Genomic DNA, 19,266 nt, shown 5'->3' with positions numbered 1-19,266 from the left:
GACATAATAATTAATATTCATATATTACAGCAAATATTAAATTAATAATTAAAATTAATAATAAGTAAATATAAAATTATTTATTACATTAATTAATTAATTAAATAATGCATGGTACAAAATGACAAATGGCAAAGTTTGTACAATGATGCGGAGAATATTGACAGCTAAAATAGTAATTATTCTACAATATCAGTTATACAAACATCTGTTATTGTAATACACATTGTTCGTCGGATGTTCGTTGCAAGGAATCTATATCCTTGGTAGCCAATAACCCTTTGGTACTTTCGGCTTCCTTCATCCAAATTTGTACCTATCAATCAAAAATATTGAAAACTATATATACAAATATACACACATATTATATATATTGATTTAAAGAATCAACAAAACAATAAAAATAACAATGTCATCCTTTAAATACTTTTTACAAATTACAATAAATATTATTATCATTATATTTTAGTTTAATTTATAAATAAAATAATAGCATATTATAACAACAACCCTCCGATAGATGCACTTTCAGTAAACGTAACTCTCGAGTAGCCGCCTCGTGTAACATGTACGAACATCAAACGCGTGTTCAAATGCTTGTGCGATATTCTCAGGGTAAATTGTTGTTCATGCTCCCGTCTTATTTTAATAACACACAAATTCACGAATCTATAACTCCGTGTAATTAATCCACATTATCCTCTTGAACCTTTTTACTTTCATATCATTGTATGGAATTACAGTACAGATTACAATATTTCGTATTATCAATACTTTTTGTATTATACTTTTCGTTCAAGCTGTTTGAATAGTGAAGGAATACAACAAGATAACCTTGAAGGGGCAGCGGCATAAAATCATTAAGGCCATTTTAAATGATATAACAAATTTACTTTCCAATAAAATCGATTTGTTGATGCGTACAATCCAAAGATTTAAAAAGAATTGCGATTATTTATTAGTATATCTGTCAAGTTATTTACTCAATTTTTTAGCATATATATTGGATATATATGATTATCTTTTTTCAATATACGTAATTCATTTATATTAATATTTTTTAATTAATTTTCATATTAATGTTCATAAAAAATTCGAAAACTTTAGAAATAAGTTTAGATACTTCAGTAGAGTGTAATATTCTGATTCATCTAATTACCTGTTTATGCAGCAAATCTCTTCTTCGGCCTGCCGGTTCTTTACCCAGCAGAGGTACTAGTACACTTAGACAGGACTGAAATTTTTCTAAAGCCAGAGCATAGTTACCCTCAGCGAGATACTGCTCAGCAACTTCTCCTATTTCAAGTGCATCCACCATATTTGTAGTACTTTTACTGAGAACCCCTATAATAAGCAAGTTTTACGTCACAGTTACCTTTTATAATCTAATAATTTAGAATTTTGCACTATTTGAAATGATAATATTTTAGTTTAAAGCATAAATAATGAAAAATAATAGGGATGCACCGGATATGTGGAAAGTATCCAGTATTATCCAGCACTTTTTGACTATCCGACCGGATAGTCGGATATCATTAGTATCCGGGAATATATCCGGTTGAAATTTGATATCATGAAAAAAAATTGTTGATTTTTTCTCATACAAATGTTCTAGAAATAAGTATGCATATTCATAATGTTACAATATCTTATACATTGTTGCAAAATTACAATCTTTTCCTTTATAGACTTTTTTTTTAGAAGATACTCTCTCTAAATTCGATCGGATATCCAATATCCGGTAATTTTACGATCCGGTGCACCCCTAAAAAATAGCATTTATGTAACATTTCATTTGAGATAAACATTTTTTTATGGACCCAATACAAACGTAATTCGTTATAGATGAATGCTGAGCTTTTTTCTAAGGATGATATCCTTTGTAGGGACGAAACGTTCCCTTTATTTTCGGGCGCCAAGTGTTTCCCGGTGTTTTCATCTATAAATGCTACTTTAAGTGTTTCCGCTCTTCTTATATAATCGTTGACGCGATGTCGTAATACCTCCTTTCGTTTTATATCACTTTCGTCTAATTGAATAGACGTATGATTATATAATAAAGCATTTATACAAATTTCAAGAAATCTAAATCGAACCGTTATATTCGAACGATATACGAAACAATTTTACCTGTCAATATTGGAATGAAATATCTAAGCGCCTCGCAGTAAAGATAAAATGCCTCTTTTGCATTCTTCTCGGTATCCATTTCAACGGCTTTGTGTACCAATGTGGCTGCCTTCTCATAATTTTCTTTCGTAGGTGCGTGTTCCAAGTCTAGAAAATCGTGTGCGAAAAATTCATCGTACGTTATCCGATCGGCGGGATTATGCTTCAACAGAGCCATAAGCAAATCCTTACACGTCGTTGACACATGAGCCGCCTTCGGCATCTACAGTGAAATAATACTAATTCTGATAAGTGATTTACGTTCATGTTTGAATTCTAACGCGAATTAACGTATATTTTTTATACGCGATCGGATTGACGATCTTTGCGCATCACTGAATTATTTATCTCGCATTATGATCATCAATATCTTTACTGAACTCGAAAAAAATTGCGAACTTAATACGATTCGTACATTTAATGTAAAGAATTGCTAATGTTATATCAAAATGTTTAAAGCTAACCGAACGTATAAATAAAATAAATAGAGAACGTATAAATAAAATAAATTTCAATCCGGTAATAGTTATCTAGTTTTTTATTGTAAAAACAAACGTCTGGGATGATTTTTACATCCCAATTAAAATTTACTATTGTCAACTAGATATTGTATATTATTGATTGTTCTGTAAATTTATTAGTATTTCGAATCATTATATTTATTTAATATATTCTAAAAAAAATAAGAATAAATGAAAAAATAAATATGGAAGAAGAAATTGTCAATTGTTCAATATTAATTGTAAAAATTGTGTTTCATTTTCTTTCTGCTGGGATGTAAAAACGTCATCTTGTGCTGAGTTCAAATTCCTGAGTGTCACTCAGGTATTATTCCATCCTTGTTTACGTACAAAGATAACGTGACTCCCGAGGAGCACTCGAGTAGGAAAATATTCCTACATGATTCAGAATAACCCCAGTTAACAATGGAATCACACCTCTATTGGTCGGCTGTCCTTGATTTTTTCTGCTAGTTCTTGAAAGCTACTGCTGGAATATGGAGCTTTCCCGAAAAGGCATTCGTACATGATCACTCCGACGCTCCATAGGTCAACGCGAGCGTCATACTTGTGTTTCAATAGCATTTCGGGTGCCATGTAGAGAGGTGAGCCTCGTATCGTGAATTTGTGTTCAGAGTTCGAGAGGTACTGTGCGAAACCGAAATCTGAAACGACGCGAAATAAATAGTGATTTGCTATCGAGAGTGGAAAAAACGATTTTGCTAAAATATCTATAAAATTAGTTAAATACAAATCTGATCTAAAAATTATTTCGTTAGACTATCAAAATTATGAACGTGCCCGTCACAGAATGAGGGAGGTTCCAAGTTCGAATTCCTACAATATTTCTCGCAATAAATTCTTTACATTATTTTAAAAATCATTATCATCAATAATATTAAATTACCAGTTTTTAATTATGAATTTAATTTGTAATATTACGTGTTCCAATTTCAATTTAAGATTGTGTTTCAAGCAGGGATCAAGATCGAAAGGTTTTTTTTGATTCGGTTTCGATTTTGATTTAATAAAATATCAAGTAAATGTTCTGATTACAATCTTGATTTTTTTTACAATAAAAAAAATCGAAACCATAAAAATTACAGTTTTTAACGGTTTTTTTGTATTTAAAAATCGTTATAATTATAAAGTAAATACTTAAGTTTATTCTCATAAAGTTTTGTTTAAATTGACCGTACAGTTTACAAGAAATTTACGTTCTTCAATGAAAAAAGTGAGAATATATGTCAAGTGGACGATGCGTGTACATTAAATAAGTATCTTACAACTTTTATTTTGTCATTTTGAAAATATTTAGTAACATAAAATTAACAATAATAATGTATAATGACATAAGATATTGTTAGTAATCTTTTTATTCCATTATTTTAATTGTTTTACGTATTATTATAAATAAACTGTCTATTGAGGAACTGTCTATTTAGAAAGTAGCGCAAAAACTTCCTTAAAGCCGAGTTGGACACTGTTTACAGGGACTCTGTCCCATCATTTATCACTGTGAAAAAATGGGCAGTTGAATTTAAACGTGGTCGTACCAGCTTGTTGATGGGCATTCAGGCCAACAATTGTGACCACCGATAACATCGAAAAAACCAAATGATACTGGACGACTGTCGAATCAAGATTAGAGAGATAGCAGAGGCATATTGGAAAAATGTATTTATCATATGAATTCTTCAGTCAATATATATTGACTGAAAAATTAAGCATGCGTAAGCTAGCCATGCGTTGAGTATACTCCATGCGTGCGTTATATAAGTCACGCTCACTGTGGACCAAAAAAGCATTCGAATGAACATTTTCAAGACTCTGTTTGATCGAAACAAATCGGATTTTTTGCATCGATTAATAATTGTTAATGAAACTTGGATCCACTACTTCACTCCTGAAACGAAGGAACAGTCAAAACAGTGAATTGCGAAGGATGAACCTTGTTCCGATAAAGGCGAAGGCGATTTCATGGGTCGGGAAGATAATGAACGACTGTTTTTTGAGATAGTCATGGAATTGTGTTCATCGACTATCTTAAAAAGGGTAAAAACAATAACGGAGGTGCACTACGACGTGAACCTGAAGCCCAACTTTAAAAATAAAAATTAACACCGTAACACATTTGTACTTTGTTTGTACCTGTTTGTACCTCTTTCATTTTTGTTTGTACCTCAAAGGGTTTGGAAATACAGCGCTATTCAATTTTTCGCCATATTATCCATTTTAAAAGATATTTCAAAATTTCGGAAAGGCACCAAGAGGGGAAATTGACCATTTTAAAAGATATCGAAATGAGACTAACGGCATTCGAAAGAAAATCGTTTGTACCCGTTTATACCTTTTTTACTTTCGTTTGTACCTGAAAGGGCTCGGAGATATAGCGATTTCAAAATTTCAAAAATGCGCTAAGAAGTGAAGTCAGCCATTTTTAAAGATATCGGTATGGGACCAATGCATTTGAAAGAGAATCGTTTGTACCCATTTGTATACCCTCTCTTACTTTTGTTATAGCTCAAAGGATTCGGAAATACAGCATTTTTCAAAATTTTGGAAATGCACCTTTAGAAGAAGTCATTTTAAAAGATACCGAAATGAGACCAATGCCATTTAAAAAAGGTACAAATGATTCTCTGTCGAATGCCATTGGTCCCATTACGATATTTTGAAAATTGGCTAAGTTCGCTATACATGGGTTGCGCAAAAATTGAAAAACGCTGTATCTCCGAACCCTTTGAGGTACAAACAAAAATAAAAGGGTACAAACGGATACAAATGGCATAAATGAAATTAAAAAATCTTAAAGTTGCGCGTTGGCAATTTTTTATTTTTCACTTCTTATTTAACTGAGGTACAAACGAAATAATGGTCAGTACAAACAGGTACAAATGAAGTACAAACGCGCTATGTTAATTTTTATTTTTGATAAAATTGGGCACTAGGTTCATATTGGTCACTACGTATCATTAATTGACAAACTGAAAGTAGAAATTACAAACAAAATGGCCGCATTTGAAGAAGTGCTGTTTCAAAATAACGCACCGTCTCACACTTCGACGGTCGCCATGGCAAAAATTTATGAATTGCAATTCGAATTGATTGACCACTCACCGTATTCACTAGATCTGATCCCTAGCGACATTTTCTGTTTCCTAGGCTCAAAATTTGACTCAGAAAACAGAGATTTTCATCGAACGAGTAAGTCATCGCATCCGTAGAAGCCTATTTTGCGGAGCAAGATGCCAACTATTATTTGAATGGATTAAAGGGGTGACAACATCAATGAGAAAAGTGTATCCTATTTCCATATCTTAAAAATTGGCTGAGTTCGTTACATAGGGGTTGCGCAAAAATTGAAAAGCGCTGTATCTCCGAACCCTTTGAGATACAAACGAAAATAAAAGAGGTACGAACATTTCTTTTTCGAATGCCGTTGATCGCATCTCGATATCTTTTAAAATATGTAATTTTCCAATATGACGATTGCGCAAAAATCAATTTAAAAGAAGACTTTACTGAAAAATAAAACTGAATTTGACCGAAAAAATACTTGTTTCTATGTTAAGCTCAAAACTTTTCTAACGATCCCCATAATTATAGAGAGTGTTTCAGAATTTGTGGATTGCACAGCATGGTTGTATGCTAAAAGAAGCAACTTTTTCCTCTGGTAAAATTGCGTTCAAACAGTACTTTTTAATTCGTGTTCCACGAATTCTGAAACACCTTAGAAAAGTAGGACTATTTTGATATTTATACAATACAACATTTATACAACATTGCAATGTTACTGTAATACTGCTGAAATAAATCTAATAAATATAATATGTCACAGTTATACATTCATTAATTCAGTGTTCGTAGATCATCGAAATAACAATTTTTCCGTACGATCGCAGAAGTCGAACAACGCTAGATGAGGAACAGCTTAGGATGAATAATTGATAGATTTCGCTTGATAGTGAAATCATGAAATTAATTCTTAAATTCACAAGGAAACATTTTTTTATCTTAATTTTACTGTATTTTGGAAGATGATGAATAATACTTATTTTAGCAATAAAACAGGATTAATTAATTTTATTGCGCTTTCATTTTTCTCGTCGATATGTATAATCCAATATGGACATATTTTATATATAACTATATATAACTATATATTTTATATATAACCATTTATATATAATTATATATAATTATATACGAAAAATTTTTTCCCGGGAGTGTGTGTGTGGATCAATTTACGTAATATATGTCTGAATATATTACATGAATCAATATGACGACTTTATCCTTGATGTGTATTAGTCTAGATATTTTTATACTAACTACGCTATTTGCATTTTGCTTATGCATTTTTTGTGCTGTGTTGCTTTGATAGCCATGACATACAAAAAACTTAAACAATAAAATGTAAGCAGTAAGAAAATCAATGTGTTGGATTGGCTACTGCTCACATTACGGCTTTATGGTGATCTTTACTGCGATTGGCTAATTCGCTTACTGTTTACGTTTTATTTAGAGCTCTGTAGATTTGTTCGCGTCGCTTGCTCCAATATGTTCCTATCAGAGTACTCACTCACTCAAATGCGCTTGTTGGAGGGGCAGAAATTTTCAGCCAAGCTGAAAATCGGCCAAAATGTACAACTAAATCCCAACTTTAATGCAAAATTGATTCTTTATACTATTTTCATCGCCAGGAATTCGCTGATTAGCTAATGCTGTTTTACTATAAGTAGAAAAAAGTTAGAATGATCAATATCTTTCTGACTTTTTTCTTAACGCCTTCCTTTTCTTCATCGGGCCACAGTTTTCTATAGTTTAGTATAGGAAAAGCTCGCTCTAGATATATATATATATATATATATATAATATATATCCGAGATCTCAGAGTACAAATAATTGACCAATCGCAATATGATCATGTGTATACAGAAAATAACAGAAAAAACTAGAAACTTTGTATTAAAAAAACTCAGTAAAGAACAATTTTTTTCCTTAGTCCTTGAAAGTTTTTTTACTTGGATATACTTTTTTTGACATTTGATGATTTTTGTATTATTGTTTTAGAATTCAATTTTTGCATTCATCTAAAGAATTTTTGTAAAAAGACAACTATAAAAGTCAAAATGTAATACAATGTCTAAAAGTGGTTATGGATGTAGATACATTACCGTTTATAATTATTCAAACAACATTTTTAAAGTTCGACCGAAACTTTTACCGAAACTGAAAACGAACATTTATTACGTGTCAGTTTCGATAAGATAGCTCTTCTTTATAAATATTAATTTTATAATATGTATAATTATTATTTCAATAATTCAATTATGATGTTTATGAAGAAGTACTTTTATTCTTTGGCCAAAATTGACACACAATTGAAATTTCGATCGAAATTTAATTACTGTTTCAATAAATTATGATATTTATAAAGAAAAAGTATATCATGTATGGGCATATCTATATATATGTCCTTTATAGGATTCCTATTTTTTAATTTTAGTTTGGATTTCAGTCGAAATTGATGTAACCGAGTATTTCGATTCAGTTTCGATAAAAGTTTCGGTCGAAGTCTAGACATTTTATACTGATTTTAAAAGTTAAATAAGTTTTACATACTGTTGTTAACACAAATAATACTTTATTAAAATAATTGATGCTGCTTTTGTTGTATATTTGTTATAATTGTAATACATATTCTAAAATATAAATTAGTGAAACAACGGACTATTTCAAATTATTCATGAATCGATATATTATGTTGGAATCTTGCCTTAAAAATTAAAATTTTAAATTCGTACAATTATAATCAATATACACAACAAAACAGTGTTAATTATCTGTATTAACAACAGTATGGGCTATTGCTTATTTAGCTTTTAAAGTAAAATATAAAATATAAAATACATGTCGTTCAAATAATTATAAGCGATAATGTACTCAGATCGTTGTCGATAAACAATATTAACTCATTAACATCTCAACAACGCAATGTTTTCACCTTAATTTGAAATTATAGAGATAATAAAATATTAAATAATGTTGAAATGACGTAGATCTACATTTTTAACAATGAATATCAAGAAAAATGGATTTTATTTATTTAACATAAATTTATTTGCAGATTTCCAGCATATTAATCCTTAACTACACGAATGGGTCATTTGGACCCGGGTGAAAATTTTAGTCGCTATTGTTGTACGGTTAATATTGCAGAGTTGAAGTGAGGGGATAAAAAAACTTGGAACTTTTTTCTGTCGAGCGCCGTGATGCAATTATTTCGTTGTTGTTTTGATACTAATTGTGACGCAATAAAAGTTTGACTTGGGTGATTTGATCCCATCAAATGTAAATTCGACAGATTTTTGCCGAAAATGAAAATTTGTTTTTAGTAAGTGCCTGTTTAATAATACTGTATTCAAGCATATGTGTTGTCTTTTTATAATTAAAACATATATTCATGTAAAAAAGCATTCTTGCGAGAGAGGCGTCTTGACGAATCAATCGTTCTATTTTTTTGGAGTTATAAAATCATGAGTAAATAATGTCGAAATTATTATATATTTAATATAAAATATTTTTATTGTATTTTAAAAAGAAGAAAATACCCGACATACCTCCAATATCATTATTCAGAGCATGTATAAAAATGCCCCCATTTCACATGTGCGAATATTCAAATAATTATGCTTTTTGGAATGAATCGTGTAATAACGTATAATATAACGTATTTTTTTTTAAATTTATATTTTCCTCTTTTCAAAACATTACTTATTTTATTTGTATTTTTTTTTTATTATAAAGATATAAGTTTTTGGAAAAAAAACTGATGATTGCATTTTTTTCACAAATTGTTCTTTAATATTTTTTGGCATAATTTTTTTAATTATTATCAAAATCTTTTTACGTTTTAATATTTCGATTTTATACATTCTGATATTTTATTAGAAAAAAAATATTTCCTATTGAGATTTGTGATAATTACAGAGCCAGTGAAAAACGTGGATAACTTGTTGGACCCAGACATGTAAATTAAGACTCCAAAACATGACATTAGTTAACAGAAGGTTAAAATCTCTTTAATGCCTATTGAGCATTAAAATTTAATTGTGATATTACTGTAGTAGTTTGGCTGCATTTCTAAGTCTGAAAAAATTAATTTGGCGCGCAATTCAAATGAGTATATAAATATAGTAGTATATATATGTATGTATACATACAAAATGACCCCAGAGAAGCCAGCATATACATACTGTTTATGAAAAATTGAGTCAAAAAGCCCTGTACTATTTTGCAATTTTCGTAATTTTTTTTTAATTACCCAATAAACGTCTAAAATTGACGCATAAGACAACTTTAAAATATTTTTAACAGTTCTTTAAGAAATATCTCTGAGATATTTTACAGATATTTTTTAAAAAATATCTTAATATTGTCTTATACATCGATTTCACTCGCTTATTCAACAATGTTTAGAAATTAAATCTCATTATCTGTTGCAAAATGGTAAAGAATTTTTCGATTTAGTTTTTCATAAATAGTACATGCCGGCTCCCTTGGAGATTATCTCGTACATAATACACTCACTGCCAAAAAAAGCGATACACTAAAAATTTGGGAAAATTTTACCAAATTTCAAATAATCATAACTCGGTAAATAATTAAGATAAAAATATGTTTAATAATGCAAAATAAAGTTTGAAATGTCTACTTTAAGAATATTTGAATGAGAATTATATTTGGTCATTATTTTCAATATGGGTGATAAAGTGAGAAAATGCAAAATAATAATCAAAGCTCTAAATGCAATGGTACATGGTGTAAATCAGGTGTCGCAGCCTATGGGACAACATGCACATAAAAATATAGAATTTTATCTTTAAATCACTTTTTTGTCAAGCTTGATATGATAACTTTTTGCTGATTCCAAATTTAAGATATCACTTTAAGTCATTAACTCAAATTATGATTATAATTCTTCCTAATATGAACTGATAGCCCAGGAAAATTAGATTTTTTAGGAGCAAAATTGTTATAAAAGATTTGTTTGCGGAAAGTTGTTCGAAGTTTGTGTGCATGCGTGCATGCGTGCGTGCGTTTTGTATGTGTATACAAAAATTCACATAAAATTATTTAAGCATTATAGATCCAACTTCGATCGTTATAAGCCATTATCTCCTATTTCCTATTGGTTATGTTTTCACATGTACGGTTCATTAAGATTCTTATTGTTTAACATAAATTCTATTTTTCATGAATTCTCTATATCATTTCGGTTAAAAAAATTGTTTTTATCATAAAAAACTCATTTTTTATTCGATTCTCCGAAGATGGAAAAAAAACCTGTTTTTTCCATCTTCAGTCATTGCATGTGATAGAATTATTTAAATGTTTTTTGTTAACTCTCTCTTTCTCTCTTTCTCCCCCTCCCTCTCTGTCTTTGAAATCTCGGAGCGATTTCTAATATTGCGAACATGGCTTAAAAAATTATTTTCAAATTTAGCAAATCTAACTTTAGAAAAACTTTTAAATATTATAGCAAAATTCGTTCTTTTTATACGATCGTTAAAATGAAAAAGTCTTAGAATCACCTCCGAAAAGAAAAGAACAGGAAGAAAAAAGACGTCGAATACTAACCTCCAACTTTGAGTATTAGTTGGGGTTTCCTCATCAACAGCAAATTCTGCGGCTTGAGATCCATGTGACAGACGTTATGATCCCGTAGATATTTTAACGCTAATGCGAGCTGCTGCAGAAATCTACGACAGGTGCTTTCGGGTAGTTTGTGCTTTTTCTTTATGAAGCTCGACAAGTCCCCGCCATCGCAATATTCCATGACGATGTATATATGCCTGTTTTATACGTTAACAAATGCACCTTTTTGTTTTTTTATTCAAGAGAAAAGATACATCAACCGAATAAAATTTCTTACTGAATCAGTTATGCACGATTAATGTGATTCCGCATTTTAATAAAATAACGATTATAATATCGTAAAGTCTCACATAAAACGAACCCTTCATCCCAGAAAAAATCTTTCATCTCCACGATATACTCGTGCTTGAGGACATTTAACAGCTTGATCTCCGTCACGAGATTGTCGACCGCCGATTTTGAGAGCGAGTCTTTGTCCACGCACTTGATAGCAACTACCTCTCGACTCCCGTCCTAAGAATAATCATCACAAAGGACGATAATAACTTTAAAGATTTCGCGATTTGAAACGCGCTTCAAATTTAGTTCAAATTTCGATCGAAGAGTGGCGGGAATCTTTTTTATATATAAATTTAGATATATAAATTTAGATTTTTTAAAAGTACAGGGTGATCCATTTTAATTCAATTATACAGTCAATTTTCTCTGAAATTATTAATGATACGAAAAAATGTTTTAGATGAAAGTGGAGAGGGGAACTAAGTATTTTGATTATATTGGTTTTTTTTTCTAAATAGAGTTGTCAAAAAGGTACGGACGTCATCTTAACTTTTTTAAATGGCATTATATGATTTTTAAAAATAATGTGTTTTCTTTATTTATTCTGCATATAAATTAAAGATTAGGAATGCACTGGATCGTAAAATTACCGGATACTGGATATCAGATATCCGGTAGGATACCAAATATTCGATACCAGATCAGACATCTGATGGAGTAATTCGATCGGATATCGAATATTTTCCGAATATTCGATACAAATCTCTCAAAATTCTCTAAAAAAAGAAAAGGGAAAGCAAGAAAAAACGATTAAGATACAATTATGAAAAAATTAATAGTTTACAAGATATTTAATATGTGCAGAATAAGATATAAAATATCTGGTAAACTATTAGTTTTCTAATATATCTTTACTTTAATACTTTATGCAGAATAAATAGAAGAATCGTATTATGTAAAAGAAATCATATAATTCGATTTTAAAAAGTAAAGGTGATTCATATTATTTTAGTGCCTTTATCTAGAAAAAAAAAACAACATGACCTCCCCCTCCCTGCTGCAAATTCCCAGGGGTTTTTTATGAGTTCCTATAGAGGACTATAAGATTCTGTAGGAATTTGTATAGTTACCTATAGGATTTGCGCAGTATAGATAGGACATTCAGTAGGAATACAAATAGGGTAATAGAGATACTCACAGGAATGTGGACAGATGCCTCATTTCTAGAACTAAAAGGTCTATAGAATATTAGTTTAACGTATAATAACATGTAAGCATACGTAAGACAAAGAGGTGCCCCATGGAGATTAAAAATGCCTATAGGCTACCATAGAATGACGTAGTACATCTCCTCTGTTCTATGTGCACCTACATGTTCCTATACGTCAAAGTGTAGTATCTTATAGTTCTCATGAAGCATTTCTTCCGTATTCCTATGGGTGCCTTAGGCATCCGTGCTACGCACTGTATCTATTGTAAAAAATTTAGAGGAAATAAGCATAACAAAGAAGCTATCAGGGCTATGTGGCTCAGTGGTAGGACGGAAGTCTACCAACTTGGAAGAGAGACCAGGCCTGGGTTCGAGACGAGGAACGCCCTAATATTTTTATCTGTTATCATTAATTGTTATCATTAATTGTTTACACTATACAAGCTCCTACTTTGTGTTCCAAAATTTACTATCGCTATTGAAAATCTATAGTGCACATAACGAAAACTATTTTCGAAAAAGATTTTCAGTACTGGCAGTAAATTTTGGAACACAGCCAGAATCTTATAGTTCTCTAGAATAGAAACTCATGAAAATTTACAGCAAGATAGGTGCCTCTTCCCATGGAAATCAGTCGAATTTACCACGGGTGGATATCCATGGTTAGACAAAAACCCATAGAAAAATTTCCCATAGGAATTTTGGCAACAGGGCCAAAATACATCCTCTTTGAAATCGACTTTCATTTGAAACATTTTTTCATATCATTAATAACTTCGGAGAAAACCGACCGTATTGACAAAAACGGACTATCCTGTGTATTAATTTTGCTATATTTAAAAAAAGGAATTTATTGACTCAAAATTAACGACATCCGATTTCATCCACCTTGTTCAGTTTGTTTTTAAATCAAATTCAGCTGCATCTACACAGAAAGAACAGTTTTACTAAAATAAATAGGTATTTAAAAATTTAGTTAGATAAAAATCTAAAAATAATGATGTCGGAGACATCAAGATAATTAAATCAGACGATTAGCTGATTGTTTGAATTTATTAGTATTTCAGATTATTATGTATACAAGGTGTTTCAAAATTCACGTCCGCGAAGTACAACACATAATATTTCATGCTAAAAAAAACAATTTTTTCCTTTTGTAAAAAATTGCGTCTGATAAAGAGTTTTTGTGGGAGAACAGGTTAAAGTTATACGAGTAAATGCAAATTACGCAAAAATTATTTATCGAACGTAATTTTACTACAGTTGTTGTACAAAAAGTTGTTCGTTTTAGCACAAAAAATAACTTTTTCCTTTAGCAAAATTGCGTTCGATAAGTAGTTTTTGCAGGAGAGTAGGTTAAAAGTAACAAATGAAGCGCGAAAATTATTCATCAAACATAATTTTAAAGGAAAAAAATTGTTAAAGGAAAAAGTTGTTTGCTTTAGCATAAAGTATCACCTCTTGTATTTTGCGGACGCGAATTTTAGAATACACTGTATAGAATTATTTAATTTTTTTTAAAGAAAAAATGAGAAAATAAGTATAGAAGAGAAAATTGTCGATCAGTAAAGAAAATTATTTATGATGCAACATATCTCTTAAACGCCACCCTATAAGAACATAATCGAGCAAATATATAATATATGTATCTTTATTAATAGAAAAGTTGTGCGTACGTGCGTACATGCATGTGTATACATACACAAGATGTTTCGTAAGTTTTTGCCAAGCACTTTTGTGTAAATAGAACGGACTAAACAGTCGAAAAATCCTCTATCATTTGCAATTTTAGCAATGATTAAGAGACAAAAATTGTTTATTTTCTTTTCATAAAGATCTGAGAATTTTTCAGAATTTTTTCAGAATTTTGTAATACCGTATTTTCTCATGTTGATAAAAATAAGAAAATGTAGTACTAAAAAGTTAATAAAAAATTCTGAAAAAATTTCTGAAGTTCTATGAGAAGAAAATAAATGATTTTTGTCTCTTGCAATTTTTCTGTGAAGTTGATAGTATTTGAGTAAAAAATTATTGAAAACCAATATTCAGCAATTTTTAGTAATTAATATCTTATTAATTATTGCGAAAATAGCAAAACGGTAAATAACTTTTCGACTAACAATCAGTTGGCCTGCTCTATCTATACAAAAACGCTTGAAAAAAACTTACGGCACCCTATATATAAATAATTTAAAAAGTACTGGAAAATAATGTTGGAAAAAAATCGGAAGTATTTGAAAAGATCCTAAAATTGTTTGTATCACCGACTAGATATCACCGACACAATAATTTTTGTATAATAATTTTTCTTTCCTTCTTTTGCTGATTTGAAAATCCTTTTCCAGAATTAAAGTGTATATATTAATGTGTCTATGAGATGAAGTCTATGTTAAGAACAAAAAATTTCAAAATTGAGATCTTTACCATTTTTTAGTTCAATATGACGCTCCAGAATTGTCTCGTCGTGACAACAATTGCTTCATATAAAAGTTATGCAATGTGTACTTACAAAATAATAGTCCACAGACTAATAGTTTACATGAAGAAACAACGTTAAGCTTTTAAAATTGGACTTACGCCCATTTCCATCAATGTAGATTAACTTTAATTTTGGCTCAACTTACGCTTCGTCTTTTTTTAATCTTTAGAACTAGAAAGAGACAAAGAGTAAATTAAACCGAAGTTAAAATTAATCTACGTTGATGGAAACAAGCATCTAATTAAAACGTTGCTATACAATTTGCTATACAAAAATTTACATGTATGTGTGAGATATTGATATAATAGTACAGTGATGTGTTAATGACATGTAAATCGTCTGTGTAAATACTATTTATTTGTGTAAATACTATTTACTAATCGTCATTAGGATTCCCTTAAGGATTATTTTTAGATCTGTAAAAAAAAAGTGATGAAAAGAGATGATTTTTTTGTCAGTTTTTTGGACTCTCAATTTTTGGATTATACTGTGTACTAAATCGTACCCTACAATGAGATATTAATTACAACTTGAATTACGAAGAAGTTTCAGGTAGAAGTGACAATTGTTATCATAGCTTGGGGGGAGAGAACCATATATTATTATCTATGCGAACATCCGTTTTTTTTTATATTCAAAATTGATTTACAAAATCACCAGAATAAGTGATATTCAATTGATCTTACTTTAATCGGCTGAATCGGGAGCGATACACTTGCACATATCACTCACATTGATCGGTTACCAATAATTTTTAACTATTTTATCAATGAGATTATATTATTTTAAAAATTAGTCAATTAGCAATAATTGATATATATCTGAATTAACATTCTTAAAATACCTTGCAAACCTGTGATAATTTGATAATGGATTTTGATTCCACTCTCCTTCTTCCCCCCCCATTCCTCTCATCCTCCACTCCTTCAACTCTGATAATAATTATCACCTCAACTTGAAACTTCTCTATGATTAATGTCTCATTATAAGATAAGCACGCACAGTTCAATCCCAAAATCGAGGATCCAAAAATAGGCGATTTTTTCGGTCACTCTTTAGCTAGAAAAAATTTTTATAAAAAATTTAGCTAGATACTATTCTTTCCGTGTAGATACCTTAAAGTTGAAGGCTCAAAGAAAAGAGGGTCCGACCCTGCACGCGACGTCACGAACGGGATGCACATACTATCGAGTTTCCGGCGATAACGCGTCGCATATTTACCCTCTGGCAAATTAAACGAATCGCCAAAGAGAAAAAAAGATGTGTAAGAGGAAGCTTTACGTACGCGAACACAATTTTATGTTTTGTATATTGCAATAAATACACGATTGATGTCTATTAAATGATTCGAGGCGTTCGAACGAACCTAACCTGGATCTTTACGAAAAAGAGAGGAAAAGAATCCGAAAAATGTACATACCTTTCTGAATGCTTTGTACACGGTTGAGTAGCTCCCGGCACCTATCTTTTCCAGCATACAGTAGTTTCGTACAGTAGGTAGACTCATTTTTCACAGAGATAGGTTAACAAAGTCAACGTGGCATTTACGGCGAAACGTCGCCGTTATCGAGGGGTAAACGTGACGGTACAACTTTTGCTCTTGCGCGCCAGTTTCTCGCACATTGGCGTAATCGCGGAAAATATCAATAATTAATTGATATTGTTATCGAAAAAGCGAGTTGGAAAATAGAAGAAATTATCGGCTAACGATCTTTTAATCTAAATTAAGGAAACTTGCACGAGCTTTACGTTTGTCCCTTTATTCTTCTATTTACAAATAAATGTTACGTCTACAAAGCACATAAGATTAACGAAATATTTTTTTTTTCATTTCAGTATATATTAAATAGTATATATAAATAATTCCTTAACCTAAAACGTATGTAACAAAATTCTTAAAATGATTTATAAATGACTGCGCTGAAGATTTCCGGCACGTTCAACGTTAATGCTCCGAAGAACAATCGTTACCATCTCTATTGACGAGAGAAAGTACCATACAGAACGTCTGACCAGATCGGTGCCGGATCTGTATCGCGATTTAGAAGTCTACTCGTCGTAAACAATGCGGCGCGGCACGTCAATGTATGTATGTATCCATATATATTATACATCGCACGTACTGAACGTATGTACAGAACGATCGTGCGCGTTCATCAGCTGTGTGCCATGTGAAACGAGAGTGGCTCACTTTGCGGCGTTGAAACGAATCACTCGCACGACTCGGATCGGGTTGGATCGGGTTAGATCGGGTTAACGTCACGGCGCGCGGCGTATTATGGAGTCGTCGCGTCTTAGACTTCGGAGTCTTCGGAGCAAACTACTTTAGGTACTAGGAGTATCTAACCAGGTTGCAGACGGAACAACATGCTGATAGCATGCGGGGATTGGAGGGGTTACGTGAGCTTATGTCTACAGGGTGATAATAAAGTTTGGCTATAACTCTATAAGAGCAAAATACTCCTAGAATGTTATGTGGATATTATTAAAAAAAAAAAAAAATTAAAATAAGTTATAATATTTTGAGAATATCATATAATAATTTTTACAAGAGTATTCTATAGAAATTATACGTCCACTTACATAATATCCTTACATAAAGTCTTGTATCCTTAATATCCCTGACATATTATTAAAATATTTATGAATATTAACTATTTTTAATTTAGTGCAATTTGAATTCACAATCCAATAACAAAATGTTCTTATTAGTCTACGCTGCATCTTGTGCTAAAAAAAAATGTTTTGTCGTGATTTTAAATACATATCCAATACTAAAACTGCGCGCCAAAATCATTTTCAGTCTTTAAACGTATACTTATTCTAAACAGATGTAGCAGTTTTACAAATTAATGTAAATGCTATTATAATATTTTTTAATGTTTAAATATAACGTTTAAATAATGTTACTTTTAATAATAATGTAACATTATCAGGAGGACATATATAATTATCATCCATTAATATTTCGAGGATATTATTGTATTTAATATTATATAATTTTAATAAAATATTCTAATATGCTTAAAATATTACTTAATATTAAATAATATTATGCGGGTATATAGGTTTTATGTATTTATTATTAAATCATTATTCAAATTGCAAATTGATGTTATTTGTTGTCATTTTGATGTCAAATAACGTCAATTTGCTGTCTGAATAATAATGTATAAAAAAAAACTTTGAAATATGTTAGTTAAATCTTAAATTTGTTTTTGTTTCACGAGGATTATATTTAAAATTGAACTCAACTAAACTGGTAGAGCCAGAGCTATCCAAAGAGAACAAGAAAATCAAAATAATGTCAATTAATATCATATTGACGAATTTATGTCACTTTTTGGTCATGATAAAAATCTCGATCTCAGATCTAAGGCCGGTATTCATAGTCAGATCTTACATTCAAGACCATCTTAAATATGGTCTTAAGAAGTCACAAACCAATCAGAGGGCTGCATTAGTGTCTTAAGATATTACTTAAGACAGTCTTGAAATAAGAATTGACTATGAATACCAACCCATGAATGACTTTATATTGAGATTTTTATTATGACCAAAAATGACATAAATTCATCAATATGATATTAAATTGACATTATTTTGATTTTTTTGTTCTCTTTGGATAATGACTTAAGGCAGGAACGATTCAAATCATGCATATGACGCATGATGCATAAGAAAATGAATCAACATCCTTCAGTGCCTTCCTTTTTATAAAATATAAAAACTTCTAATTGCATTGCTTTTCTTATGTCATGCTAATTATGCATTATGCATAAAAATCTGTGCTTTTGTCCTAGCGTGTAGGCAAGAAGTAAAAAATGTTAGAGTGTAGGCAAGAAGTAAAAAATGTAATAAAACGTTCTAGTGTAAGTAAAAAACGTTTTAATATGTTTCGTCTACACATACAATATGCGGAGTCAATCTGGCGTAAGAAATAATAAGAGTAAAGAATAAGAAGT

General features: G+C 30.6%; 1 protein-coding gene and 1 long non-coding RNA gene across 7 annotated transcripts; both read right to left on the bottom strand.

The window, feature by feature from the left end:
- Window positions 1-65: 65 nt before the first annotated feature.
- On the bottom strand, window positions 66-17,649 carry Aduk (unc-51 like kinase 3 homolog Aduk). 6 transcript variants are annotated; one of them, XM_087407148.1, is made up of 9 exons: window positions 16,722-17,644; window positions 15,247-15,472; window positions 11,695-11,846; window positions 11,316-11,530; window positions 3,108-3,334; window positions 2,131-2,392; window positions 1,832-2,029; window positions 1,160-1,344; window positions 66-316 (listed from the first exon to the last, which is right to left on the bottom strand). In XM_087407148.1, exons 2-9 carry the CDS (start codon window positions 15,247-15,249, stop codon window positions 212-214), a joined length of 1,347 nt encoding a protein of 448 aa, XP_087263274.1. In that variant the 5' UTR covers window positions 15,250-15,472; window positions 16,722-17,644; the 3' UTR covers window positions 66-211. The 6 variants fall into 6 exon arrangements, with proteins under 6 accessions (XP_087263274.1, XP_087263273.1, XP_011068887.1 ...); XM_087407147.1 differs by lacking the exon at window positions 15,247-15,472 and having other exon boundaries at window positions 16,722-17,091; window positions 17,174-17,644; XM_011070585.2 differs by lacking the exon at window positions 15,247-15,472.
- LOC147909253 (uncharacterized) lies at window positions 7,665-11,309 on the bottom strand. Its single transcript, XR_015545451.1, has 2 exons — window positions 8,258-11,309; window positions 7,665-7,892 (listed from the first exon to the last, which is right to left on the bottom strand). It is a non-coding gene; the product is annotated as an uncharacterized LOC147909253 (long non-coding RNA).
- Window positions 17,650-19,266: the final 1,617 nt, after the last annotated feature.

The sequence above is a fragment of the Acromyrmex echinatior genome, chromosome 6 (assembly GCF_024713525.1).
Source record: "Acromyrmex echinatior isolate Ae372 chromosome 6, ASM2471352v2, whole genome shotgun sequence".
Lineage (NCBI taxonomy): Eukaryota > Metazoa > Arthropoda > Insecta > Hymenoptera > Formicidae > Acromyrmex > Acromyrmex echinatior.
This window is presented reverse-complemented; position numbering and strand designations above follow the sequence as displayed.